The following is a 13,343-nucleotide window of genomic DNA, read 5'->3' as shown; positions in this document are numbered from 1 at the left end:
AAAAAGTCTCCTTCAAACGCCAATATTACCGTAAAAATGAGACAGACTATTGAATTATTCATCATAAATCAGCTGTCGCGTGAATTATTAATTGCATGCAATGACGCATGCAATTAATAACTGAAAGTAACATCGTATTTTCTCTCGACCTTTTTCTGCTTTCAACTTTGGCTGACCTGTTGCTAGTATGTCTTGAAGGAGATTATCTTTTGATGTAAGCATTTTGTGATACACTAACCCAACAGCCATTAGCCTTTTTTACACCGATATCTCACCGACACAACATACCGACAAGATTTACTCTGATGGACAGTATAAGAGGAGGCTGTGGTTTATAACTGCGCGAGGCCTACTGTTCACAGAACTACTAAAAGAATTCTTGTTAATGCTCATTTTTTGCAGAGGGTGACTCCCACATGAGCTCCAAGCTTGTGCGGGAGCAATGGGACGGATGATGATGTTTTCCGGTAGTTGTTTATAATTATTTCCTCATTACAAAATACTTACAAGGAATATGACAGGAGGATTGCCAAGTACAGCAATGGCAGTAGAGAGCTTCCGTTTGTTGCCACCAGATAGCGTGCCGGCGCATCTGTCCGAATAATGACCTAAACCCAGCTTCATTAGACTGGCATCCACCACCTGTAGAAAAAATAATTAATCAATAACAATTTAATTCAATTCATGACAATTATAATAGAAACATACATTCAAAACCATCAGGACTTTCTATATACTACTAGACCTGACCCTAGGTATGTAGGAGATCCTGTAACAATCACAACACACAAAAATACAATTAGGAAATACAATATACAATAGATATAACACAAAGTTTACAAGACAAAGTCCTAAAATGATTGGACAAGATCTTCACTTGATCATTTATTAAATATAACACAATAAAAACAAGAAAGAATCCTAAAATTATTGGACAAGATCTTCATTTGATCATTTATCGTTTATTGGGAAAAGATAAAATCAAGCATTGTTGCCAAAAACTGCTAACTTCACTGGATTAAAAATTAATTATTCCATGAAATTTTCTTTATCAGCAACATTGTTACAAGAATATGTAAAACTATGTAGCGAGATCTACGTTTTAAAACGTTTTAAGACCATTCTTGTCTTTCATCAGACAAAACAGATAGCTCTATACTTCTACTCCGTTGCAGAATCGTAGGATATTGTCACCTGGTCATATGGGACATATACCGTATATCATAATATATTTATCTCATATTGATCAGGATTTTAGAGTTATAAATATAAATTCATTGGACAATCATCTGTCATCGACAGAGAGATTGTTTTTTGACTGTAGCTTCTCTCTACTTTTAATAACAAACTTGTGTTTCTGCGATAGATAGAAAAATATTATTATTTTACTCGAAATGGCTTCATGTTTGGCATTGACTGATAGTTTTTTATACCCCAAAATTATCTATTTGGGGCAAAGCTAGTTTTGATAGGACTGTCAGTAAGTCCGGCTGATCTGGCGAAGAGGATAGATATTGCTTATATATAATACAGTTTTCCTGTCGCAGTTCGGGCAGTTCAAAGAGAATTGTATTATTAAATGAGAAAGGATCTGAACCCGATTCACTAGTTCAGTTATTTTGATTTTTGAATAATAATTTAACGTCGCGAATTATCAGTGATTGCCAAGCAGGAAACCATCTTCGAAAAGGTAGGTGTTTTCTTTTGTTGAGATTTCTTTTATTGATTTCATTTACCACAAAAATTGATTCATTACAGCAAAGCGAGTAGCCCTTAATATTATTTTTAATGAGTAATTTTTATTGTTTATTCAACCCCGAAATCCTATACCTGTATGTGAATAATATTATATCGATAACGATTCAATAAATTTTATAGTAACTGTTCATGTTTGATTTTATCTTTACACCCACCCAATCTGTTGGTTTTAGTTTCAGTCTTTCTTTATCGTAATTACATATAGTTTCTTTCACCCCGTCACATATTTGGTAGAGGTCCTCCTCGCTAGCTTACATATTTATTTATTTGTTGATACAATACCAAATCATATGAATATGATCGGGATAGAACAACAGGCATAGCCCAAAACTATTCTGTTCCCAAATTTTGATAAATAGTAAAATGCCCGAAAAATAGGTTATGTTCTTACTGAGGAAAGTTAAGTTCAATTTCTGTCGAAAAATATATATGAGCTAGAAATTTTGAATTTAGAATGATTAAAATACCAAATTATAGTCAAATATTGCACTTAATATCACCACACTTTGAATAAATTAAGTTATTTCAGAAAATTTTGAAGCCAAAAATATACACACAACTTTACACTAGGCACAGCTGGAAACATACAGGTATATTTGGTGGAGGCGTCCTATCAAGCTCATATATTTGGTGGAGGCGCCGGGTAATAACCAACAGATTGGGTGGGTGTAAAGATAAAATCAAACGTGAACAGTTACTATAAAGTTTATTGAATCGTTATCGATTTTAGAAACAATGAATCTGTAGTCACAGTGCAACTCTTGTCCGTCAATATTTTAGAGTTGGACGTCGAGGTGCAGTGCCTGATCGAAATACTGTACTCCGATGGGTTGCAGCGTTTAGAAGTACTGGTTCTGTGATGAAGAAGAAACCACCTGGTCCTCCCCGTTCAGTTCGTACTCCCAAAAATGTAGACCAAGTCAGAACAGCAGTTGTTACTAGTCCTGGACAATCGACTAGACGACATACAGAGTGTCCCAAAGGTAAAAATAATAGGTTCTAAGGGTCAAAACAAAGAGAAAATGTGGAATAAATATTTTTCCTAAAACGCTTCGTTTACGAGATATTCGACTTTTTGTATTTTTAACAAAATCATTTCTATCAAATCAGAATCGGACAAAGCATAACAGAGATACAATGAAATGTGTGTTACGAGGCAGCAAAACATCAATTCGTTCTAAATAGCAAGCAAGCCTACCAGTCTGTATTAACATCAAATTGTGATTTTCTTGTGTTTGGATAGAAAAAAAAATCATAATTTGATATTAATACAGACTGGTAGGCTTCCTTGCTATTTAGAACTAATTGATGTTTAGCTGCCTCGTAGCACACATTTCATTGTATCTCTGTTATGCTTTGTCCGATTCTCATTTTTTGGTGTTGACTGATTGTAAATAAAATTTCCTAAAAAAAATTGTTCTTGGTAAATTTCTCTATCTATCACCGTTCTTCCGCAATTTTGGATTGAAAGTTTAAAGTGGCTGCCATTTTGAATTTTCGAATTGGACAAAGTTGAATATTTTTCTAGGGTTCATCTCTTATTTGAACATACCTACCGATTTCTATAGCGATCTGTTGGAAACCTTTGATGATAAAAATGATTTTGTTAAAAATAAAAAATGGCGAATATCTCGTAAACGAAGCGTTTTAGGAAAAAAAAATTATTCCACTTTTTCTCTTTGTCTTGGCCCTTAAAACCTATTCCCAAAGCTTGGCACTTTACTTTTGCGACACCCTATAGTTTGAGGACTAGACAACACTGACTCGGTCTATACTACTATCTACTATAAAAGGCGGTAGTAATATGAAACTGCAAAACTATGCCATCCTACCATTTCCACCGACTTTATAACGTGGATTTCATCTAATATAATTAGATTGGATGTAGGTTGAATAAAGTTACTAACCGACTGCAGTTGCCGACTAGGCACATTCCTAAGCCGCGCGTAGAAAACCAAATGTTCGCGGGGTGTGAGCAAAGGATCCAATGCGTCAAATTGCGGACAATAGCCGAGCTGCGCGCGCACCCTGTCCAGGTCACGTGACACGCTGCATCCTCCAATCAGAGCGTCACCTCCGCTCGGCCTCAGCGCGCCCGTTAGCATCTACGGCAGCGAAACATGCACCTCTGTTACAAGCCAAGTTGAAAGTTATCTTACATTAAGCGTTGAAAGTGTTATGAATGACGTTAAACTCGTGATACTTCTAGACAATATTTCAGTGTTTCAGTATTGTCATAAATGAATTATAATAATTATTATCTAGGACCAAGTTATAATCAATGCCATAAAACAGGAGTCTTGCAAGGATTTCAAAACTATACTATAATGAGGACCTCATGCAACGATTTGAAAATTATAACACGATTTTCGATTCTGGTGGCATCAACATTGAAACACGGTTTTTGTTGCTGGGAGCAGGTTTCAATTTGTCAAGTTTCCACTAAATCAAGTATTCAGTTTTATTTTTCTCAAACTGAATTTTCAATTCGTCTAGATTTTAGTTTTTATTTCGACAATTTTTCGGTTTTCATTTTATCAAGTTTTCAGTTAGTCTAGTTCTCATTTCATCAAGTTATCAGTTTGTCTTCTTTTCAGAATTTCAAGTTTATTGTTCACTCTCTCTGAATAGCTTTCCACCTATTGTTATTTCAATCTTCTTACTATATAGGCTAGTTGGTTGATTTCTAGCCTTACAAGTTAACACTGTGATCCTTTACTTGAGTGGTCGTAGATAAAATAGTGTATACGACAGTTTTATAATGGTCTTGCGTTTGCTCGCTTACTTGTGTCAACTGTAAATCTAACTCGTGCGTTAAAGACCCTTATCATAAAACTGTTGTACTCTGGTCATCTCAAAAGTAAGTTGCACTATTTCTTTATTGATTCACTCCTGAAAAAACTGAATTCTGCAGCTTTTCTGGTGTCAAGGATTTCTAGTATGCTCGACCGAGAGGCAGTTGTCACTGCCTACCATGGATATTTCGAGCCTCTACTGTACTATGGAATACTTCTTTAGGGGGGCTCAAGAAACTCTCTGCCGGCCTTTAGGGCACAAAAGAGAATATTTCGAATTATATTTAGAAAGCCACCGAGGTCCTCATGCCGTTATCTCTTCCGATCAGCAGCAATAATGACTGTCCCTGCTCTTTATATATATTATGTATCTATCTGTGCCTTCAAATACAAGACAAATTGGACAACAGGGTCAAATATCCATAGTCATAACACAAGATCCAGAGGTGCGTTGAGTTGAGCCACACAGAACGACCTTTTACAAATCTAGCTCACAGCTCACAGCATATGGCTAACAAAGTATTTAATTCGTTGCCGAACCACTTGAAAGAGGCTCAAACACTGACAGTTTTCAGGACAAGACTGAAAATCTGGTTGATAGCCCAGTGTCCCTATAGTTGGCAATCCCTAATAAACTGATTAGAGAAAAACAAAATAAGACTGGAAAAATGTATTAAGAATCTATAGTTACTTTCGAGTGCAATGTTAATGTTTCCAGATTTTATTGTTTCTATATAAGTATCAGTTGTAACTGACATATTATTTATAAGTTTTCAAATATTATTTTCTCACAATTTTAAAAATTTATCTAGTCTTACTTTGTAAATGAATGTTACTTTGAAATTTGAATGTATGTGACTATTGTCTTTGCTTACCATTGTTTAGCCATTACAAGTAATAAATTGAATTATGGTTAATTAAAAACTAAAAATGCCACTTAATTCTATGATCTGCAACTTTTCAGAATTCGAGACTTTTGATTCCACTGTTTTTTGGTTCATCTAACTTCAATTCCATCTGTGATATTAGCTTATTTTTTCAATGATTTAGACTATATTATATAAATATTGTAGTAACATATGTAATGTATTTATGATGTGATGTTTATGACTTGTGTTAATATTGTATTATATACGATGCAAAACATGAAAATTGAATTGTATTGAATTGAATATCTGCGCAGTTGGCAGGAGACGTCTGGGATTCGCAGGGAGCTTTCGTCTGGATGTTATGGTAGCACTGTAAAATTTCTAAGAAGCTGTCATGACACAGAATAGGTACAGAATGGAAACTGTCAATCAAACGTCTATCTAACCAATGCTTTTTACATGGCGCAAATACTAGACACGTCACGTGACCTTAGGAGGTTCCAATCCTGGTCTTCTGATTGGCTCGCGGCAGTGAACGAGATCATGTGTAGACCCTCCGGTCCGGTGAACCTCACCTAATCCCTTGTGTACCTGATTTGCATCATACCAAAAAACGGCTCAGGGTCCGTAGCACCACTGCCAATAGTTAGGGGGGCATCATTGAGGAGTTTAGCCTGGACGCCAATGGAGAGACAAACTGCCTCACCACAGACGCCCAGTTCCGGCGGTACGTGGACCAGAAGGCCCGCACGTGTCCTCTCAGCTACCTGAAGGCTTGGAAAAAGCCCGCGCCACTGCCAAAATGTCCCCGACGGAGCCAAGGGCATTCAGACAGCAGCCAGGGCGTTTCGGAAAGATGTTAACCCGAAACTCCGCCTATACTGTCGTCTGAGCACCGACAAGTGAACGAGATCAATTGATCCGGATCAGTAAAGTGATCCGAACCTCCCATCAATACTATTACAATTTGGAACTTCCTAAGAAGATGGCGGATTTTTGCGCCAGTGTACTAGCCAAGTTTCCATACTGTATGTATACTGTGGCCATGACTTATTTGCCAGTTGCGACCAAAACACTATGGAGCTACCACTTACTCTTACCGCCGATTGCGAAGTACGCAGTGTGATTAGGTTTTTAACGGCAAAATAAAAATGCAACTGAAATTCATCATGAGTTGTGCAGTACGTACGGTGAAAACGTTATGTCGAGGCAAATGGTTTCTCGTTGGCGCCAATCATTTATTGAAGGCAGAACAACGAAGCGGCCGCCGATCCACTTCACTCATCCCGAACATTGTCGAAGAAAATGCTTGAAGGGTTGGGATGGGATGTTTTCGAACAACCATCATACTCCCCTCATCTCGACTTTCATTTGTTTCCACAGCTGAAACAACAACTTGGGGGAAGACGCTTCGCAAACGAACAAAATAACAAACAAAAAGTTCAGAACATGGCTAACCAGTTTGGCGGCAGAATGGTATGAAACTAGATTAAAAAAAACTTATACCACGATACCAAAAATGTATTGGAATTAAAAGAGATTATGTAGAAAAATAACTTATACATGTAGTTTCTTAAATAAAACCACTTAAACAAATTCTGTGCGTTATTATATTTCTTATTTAATAGTGCAACTTACTTTTGAGATAACCCACTTATAAACTACTATTATAATGGAATGAAGAATGATTACCTTGAAGGTGGTAGTTTTTCCGGCACCGTTGAGACCAAGAAGTCCAAAGCATTCTCCCCTCTTGATTCCGGCACAAACCTGGTTTACAGCCGGCCGAGAGTCTTTGAAACGCGAATATACCTGACAACAATACACAAATTCAGTAAAATATTCAATGCAGAGCAAACTTGATTGGGCTTCAGGGTCTGTGATGAGCATTTTTATAGTACTTACTTTATAGCAGTCTTATACCGCCCAGTATGGGGTTGAAAAATATGACCGGTACGGACGTCTCATGAGTCCACAAAATATCCACTCCGAAACGTGCTCTCTATAGTCAACAGCAACAAGGAAGGCTCAAAACCAAGAAAATGGTCAAACTTTCGGACATACACAAGTAGCACCCAGCGGTCAAATGGGAAGGATATATGCTTTTCGATAACCGTCTGCTGTATAAAAACCATTCCTCCCTATTCGCCTTATCCGTTCAAACTAGACCACCTGTTAGATTATTAGATATAAGACCAGCAGGCTTGTTCCGCTCACCTGCATTTTTCATTAGATACTTTAAGGCTTGATTGAATCGGCGGTTGATTTGAATTGTGCAGCATTCGGTTGCGTAATTTACTTTTTTATAAAAAGGAATAAAAAATGGAGAGATAAAACACCATGATTAAGATATCATGATAATTTTTGTAATGGAGTCTAGTTCATTTTGTGATTTTCTAAAAAAAAATATGAAGCATTGGGACAATTTTTTTGAACAACGAACTCAATCTGTATAATGGTTCAAATTAATAATTTTCTATTTCACATTGTATCTGTCATAAAGACATATGAAATGAAAAATCAAAACATTAGAATGAATTATTGAGACAATATGTTGTTTCAACCAATTTGACAGTGATCATTCATTGAAGATGATTCTTAATGATCGTACAATCATGGTTCTAGCCCAATCTTTTATTATCAATTCTAATGGAATTACAGGTTAGAAATCTGTATCTCATTAAGTAGGCTAATATGTTGTCATAATACAGTAGTGTTTTGCTTGAAGCATCCTTAGGATGCTGTAGTGAATTTGAATTTCGCTCCTTCAGTCGGGGAACGTAATGTCGGCTGCTAGTGAGAGCGAAATGGCATCACTCGTGATGACGTCACGGACGTTCACTTTATTACGTTCAATCTATGAGTGCCCGCAAACACATTCAGACCGCTGGGCGCAAGTTGCAGATTCCCAAACTTTCCAACTACTATAAAAAAAGAAAAAGTATGAAGGAAGAAATATTGCCACCTTTATAAACAATAGGACAACCCTTTCGGATCCCATCAACCTGTTGCATTGTCAACCTTCAGATAGAAAACACAGTTGAACCCTTAGAGACCTCAAAGCCAGAAACATAATAATGTTTGTGGGGAAACTAACTTTATCGATGTTATGTAATTACAAAAATGGTATGCCTGTTACCTTGGTGAGATTTTTGATGACTAGGATGTCGTCAATGGCTTGATTTTGATTGATACGAATGCGTTCCGCACGCACATCCTCGTCTTCCTTGCCCAATCCGTCCTCAGGACTAACAACTACCTGAAAATAAATTATTAATCAACATAGCATCAGAATACATATATAATCAAATAACATGAATCAACATAACATTTAATAACATAACATCAACTAATTGGAATTCCTTGTAATGTACATGAATTAAGTAAGAAGTTAAAAGAATGAAGAAGATTCAAAGACCGAATAAACTGTAACATTTCTTCATTGAAGAGATTCACTTAGATGTGGCAGTTGTTGCCTGAAACCTGGTTCTGTAATTTGAATTTATTGATTTTCAACAAATACAGTATTGACAACATCAATGTCTTGAGCCTGGACCACACGCAACGATATGATCGCAGCAATCTGATTGCAATAATAATCATCGTTGCAATAAATTGTACATCGACGTTCCGTCCACATGCAACGACTTTGTAGGTTACTGGATTGAACAGAGGATCGGAGCAATTTAGTTTGATAAATAAGTTGATCGAAGCACTGTCTACATACTACGAACTGTCGCTCCAATCTTGCCAGATTGGTACAATCGTTGCCAGGTTGATCAAGTTTTTCGATCAACCGTTCAACCCCGATATATATCGCGATCAATCTTCCGTCTATACGCTCCAATTATTGTAACAATATGGTCGGCACCGATCAGATTGGTGCAATATATCGTTGCGTGTAGACCAGGCTTTATTCTTTCAATAAATTATGGAGAAATACCACAATATATTTTTCTATGGCAGGTGCTGCCATGAAACCTGGTTTTGTATAGTGAATTGATTTTGAACAAATTGAGTGGATTTTACAACATCAATGTATCATTCTTTCAAGTATTGAATTTATCTATAATGAATGCTGACAGTTTGAATTGGATCTAACTAAGGAAATTAGGAGATGAAGATGTCTTAAAGTTTCAATGGAGAATGGACATTGACATGTAGCAATTATCTTCTCTTTTTTATTTATTCATTATTTTTACAAGAAAGCAATGAATGGGAGAGAAAAACTAAGGATACCCCTTGTACTATTTCTCTCCCAAATTTAGATAACATTTTAAAAGACAAAAATAAGTTTTTTTCTGAGGGTGATGCCCACATGAGCTCTAGGCTTGTGCGTGGGTAATGGAGCGGATGATAATGTGAGATGAACTTGATATGATTTCACTTTACTGGATTTTTGTCCATTTTCACTAAAAAAACAGAAAATAAGAATTTAAAATATTGAATGTTGATAAACTGGATGAAAGAACAAAAATATTCAATTCGAATCACCATTAATTGAATGTTACGTAATTCTACAAAATTTAGAGCAAAAAAAAAAAAACACAATTCACTCTTTATTTGGATACAATGCTATATTACATCAGTAAACAATAAATAAACCACTGCAAAATTACAAATTATGATGACAGAAAAATAATTTAACCTCAAATAGAGCAGCGAATCTATATATAAAAATCTGGTTTGGTACACTCACACAACTTTCCTTGCTCATTGAACTGTAAGCCTCATTCTCAAACGAGGATAATTTAGGGGAATAACATAATGACAATTGGCGGCAACATATTTGTAACTACGATCAGACTACTGTATATGTGTATATATAATTATTATTGTTTTCAGAGTACTTTTTCCTTCGTGTAAATTGTGAAATTCAATGATTTTTTTTAAAGTCGTCAAAACAGCTGTTCTACAGATGAAATATCTTGACTATGACTGTGTACTTTTGACTGTGACTGATTTGACTATGACTGTGTAGCTACCTACCTACCACATGCACGAGATGGAGGTTACAAAGTCCATTTCTCAAGGATGGGGTGGACGCCCATTAGTTTCCCAGGAAAAAGACTCATGCCAGTTGATAGATCTGATAAATAACTATACAGGGTATGAATTTGAAAGGAATCGTTAGAGCCGTTTTTGAGAAAATCGTGAAAAACATGGTTTTTTGGTAACTGCCATTTTTCTCAAGAATATTACAGAGCTCCTGCAATTTTCTCAGAAATGAGACTCATGCCAGTTGATAGGGCTTATGAATAGCTATACATGGTATAAATTTGAAGAAAATCGTTAAAGCCGTTTTCGAGAAAACCGTGAATAACATGGCTTTTTAGTCATTATCCGCCATTTTTCTCAAGAATATTACGGAGCTCATGGAATTTTCCCAGAAATGAGACTCATGCCAGTTGATAGTGCTTATGAATAGTATAAATAGCTATCCATGGTATGAATTTGAAGGAAATCGTTAGAGCCGCTTTCGAGAAAAATGTGAAAAACATGTTTTTTTAATAATTATCCGCCATTTTTTCCGCCATCTTGAATTAGATTTTATTGAATTTCTTATTGTCGGATCCTCATGGTATAAGGACCTTGAGTTTAAAATTTCAAGTCAATCGGTTAATTAGGAATGGAGTTATCGTGTTCACAGACATACACACACACACACACACACACACACACACACACACACACACACACACACACACACACACACACACACACACACACACACACACACACATACACACACACAGACCAACACCCAAAAAATCATTTTTTTGGACTCAGGGGACCTTGAAACGTATAGAAAACATGAAATTAGGGTACCTTAATTTTTTTTGGAAAGCAATACTTTCCTTACCTATGGTAATAGGGCAAGGAAAGTAAAAATGAATGTTTGTGTGTTAGTTTGTTTGTTTGTTTGTTCCCTATAGACGTAAAAACTACTTGACAGAACGGCATGAAACATTGGGGATATGTTGTGTGAATATTGGGGATGGTTTATGACCAGAAATTTTATTAGGGGAGCTAATAATTATCAATTATTAATCCATTTTACAGACCCATGTTTTCGAAATTATCAGCCGAGCGGCTACCGGAGAACGGAAAGATGATCATCATGATTCAAGATCATATTGTGATAATATGATTTAGCATCTAAAGTTACCAGCTGTAATAAACACGTCACCCTGTGATAAATTGTGTACTGGTATTAGAATGATAGTTTGTCTTTTGACAATCGACAACTAGAAAAATATTAAATTCATCTTTGAAACACTGATTTAACTTATCTATTTTTTTTAAATTCAACACTTTACTGATAGATATTACTACCAATTGATTGAGAAGAATTTGTTCTCGGAATAATAAATGCTGCATAACTAAACACATAGGAAGTCCGTATTGAGATGTAAATGGAAATATTGATATTCAGATAAATTTCATGATTCACCAAATAAAGTCAAGTGTGACATGAGCTACATTGACTTTTTGTCGGTACGAATTTCGCCGAGTAAGCTAGTAAAAAATAAACGACAAAAATTGAGAACATATAAACCTAACCTGACAGCTGTGATGACACGACAATGTAAGACGACTGTGTGGCATGTATATCATGCATGCATGCTCAACCGTTAGTGGCCAGCTTAAAGAGCCAACGTGTGATGATGTACATGAATGAATAAATCTAATTTTATACTGAGTGTACCTGGACACTGAATGAATGGAAAATGCATGAAAAAATATGTAAAACATAAGACAAATCTTACATTCTTAGCACCGCCAGCCGAACTGCTTGTCAAGAAAGGCAGACCTCTGAATTCGAGCACCAAAGTCAGCAGAAAGTAGAAAATGCCAGATAAAAACATGCAGAATAGATTCTTGCCCAAGCAGTCCCATCTGAAGATTTCATTTCCCACTTCGATATCTGAAACAGGAAAAACCAATCGAATCAAATAAAATAATTATTATTAATCAAAAATTCAAATTTAATACTGTAAATCACCTCGAAGACTTCTGCTACTGCAAATATTGACAACAGGGTTAACAGATAGATGGAAATTCGATGAGCGCTACAATTCAAAATTTCCATCAATACAAATAGAGGCAGAATCTGGGCAATAAATGGGTGAAATTCACTTCATCTCGGATTTCAGTTCACCTCCATATAAATATTCCGTTGATCACGAATGATATTCTTAATCTATAATCTACTAGCCGTCAGGCTCGCTTCGCTCGCCATATCCGTCTAGCCAGGGGCCCCCGGCTGGATCGTCCAAGAATGAGATCAGCATTCATTTGAGCATTTTCATTTGAGCATTTTTATCATATGTTAGAACAATCCAGTCGGGGGTCCAGACTAAACGTCTGGCTAAACGGATATGGCGAGCGAAGCGATTCCCAGGATTGAAGTAGCAGTGCCCAATCAATTTTTCCGCGATAAATGCATTTAAATCTTCAACTAGGTGCCAACCTAACAAAGTCAACTCAACTTAATGCCAACCTGACAAAATTATTAATTTAGTTGCCAGTTAACAACTGTTTCGAAGAGGTACTCTATCTAGATTATAGTTCTTTAGTAACATATGAAATGGAAATTTCAATTATAAATTAAGAGATTGGGAGAAGAAGATTATACATGCTAAAAGACGAACTTTAAACCCTTAAAAACAACCCTTAGAGTTAAAATATTGCCAAAAGATTTCTTAGTGCGCCTCTAAAGGGCCAACTGAACATACCTACCAAATTTGAACGTTTTTGGTCCGGTAGATTTTTAGTTATGCGAGTGAGTGAGTGAGTGAGTGCCATTTCGCTTTTTTATATATATATATATATATATATATTATATATATATATATATATATATATATATGCTTATTCACGTATGGTATAGGAAATTCACGAATGTTGCATCATCACG

At 36.0% G+C, this 13,343-nt stretch overlaps 1 protein-coding gene across 3 annotated transcripts in view; it reads right to left on the bottom strand.

The window, feature by feature from the left end:
* The window catches only part of LOC111044570 (ATP-binding cassette sub-family A member 2), a 149,398-nt gene that overhangs the window by 26,190 nt on the left and 109,865 nt on the right, over window positions 1-13,343 (bottom strand). For all 3 annotated transcript variants that reach the window (XM_039424783.1, XM_039424785.1, XM_039424784.1), the window contains 5 exons: window positions 12,193-12,350; window positions 8,562-8,681; window positions 7,115-7,234; window positions 3,666-3,863; window positions 508-642 (listed from right to left, as the gene is read on the bottom strand). In XM_039424783.1, the coding sequence (XP_039280717.1) occupies window positions 508-642; window positions 3,666-3,863; window positions 7,115-7,234; window positions 8,562-8,681; window positions 12,193-12,350 (731 nt within the window). The remainder of the gene's footprint in view (window positions 1-507; window positions 643-3,665; window positions 3,864-7,114; window positions 7,235-8,561; window positions 8,682-12,192; window positions 12,351-13,343) is intronic.

Source organism: Nilaparvata lugens, chromosome 3 (assembly GCF_014356525.2).
Source record: "Nilaparvata lugens isolate BPH chromosome 3, ASM1435652v1, whole genome shotgun sequence".
NCBI classification, from domain to species: domain Eukaryota; kingdom Metazoa; phylum Arthropoda; class Insecta; order Hemiptera; family Delphacidae; genus Nilaparvata; species Nilaparvata lugens.
The sequence above is the reverse complement of the archived record's forward strand: the minus strand, read 5'-3'. Positions and strand labels throughout refer to the sequence as shown.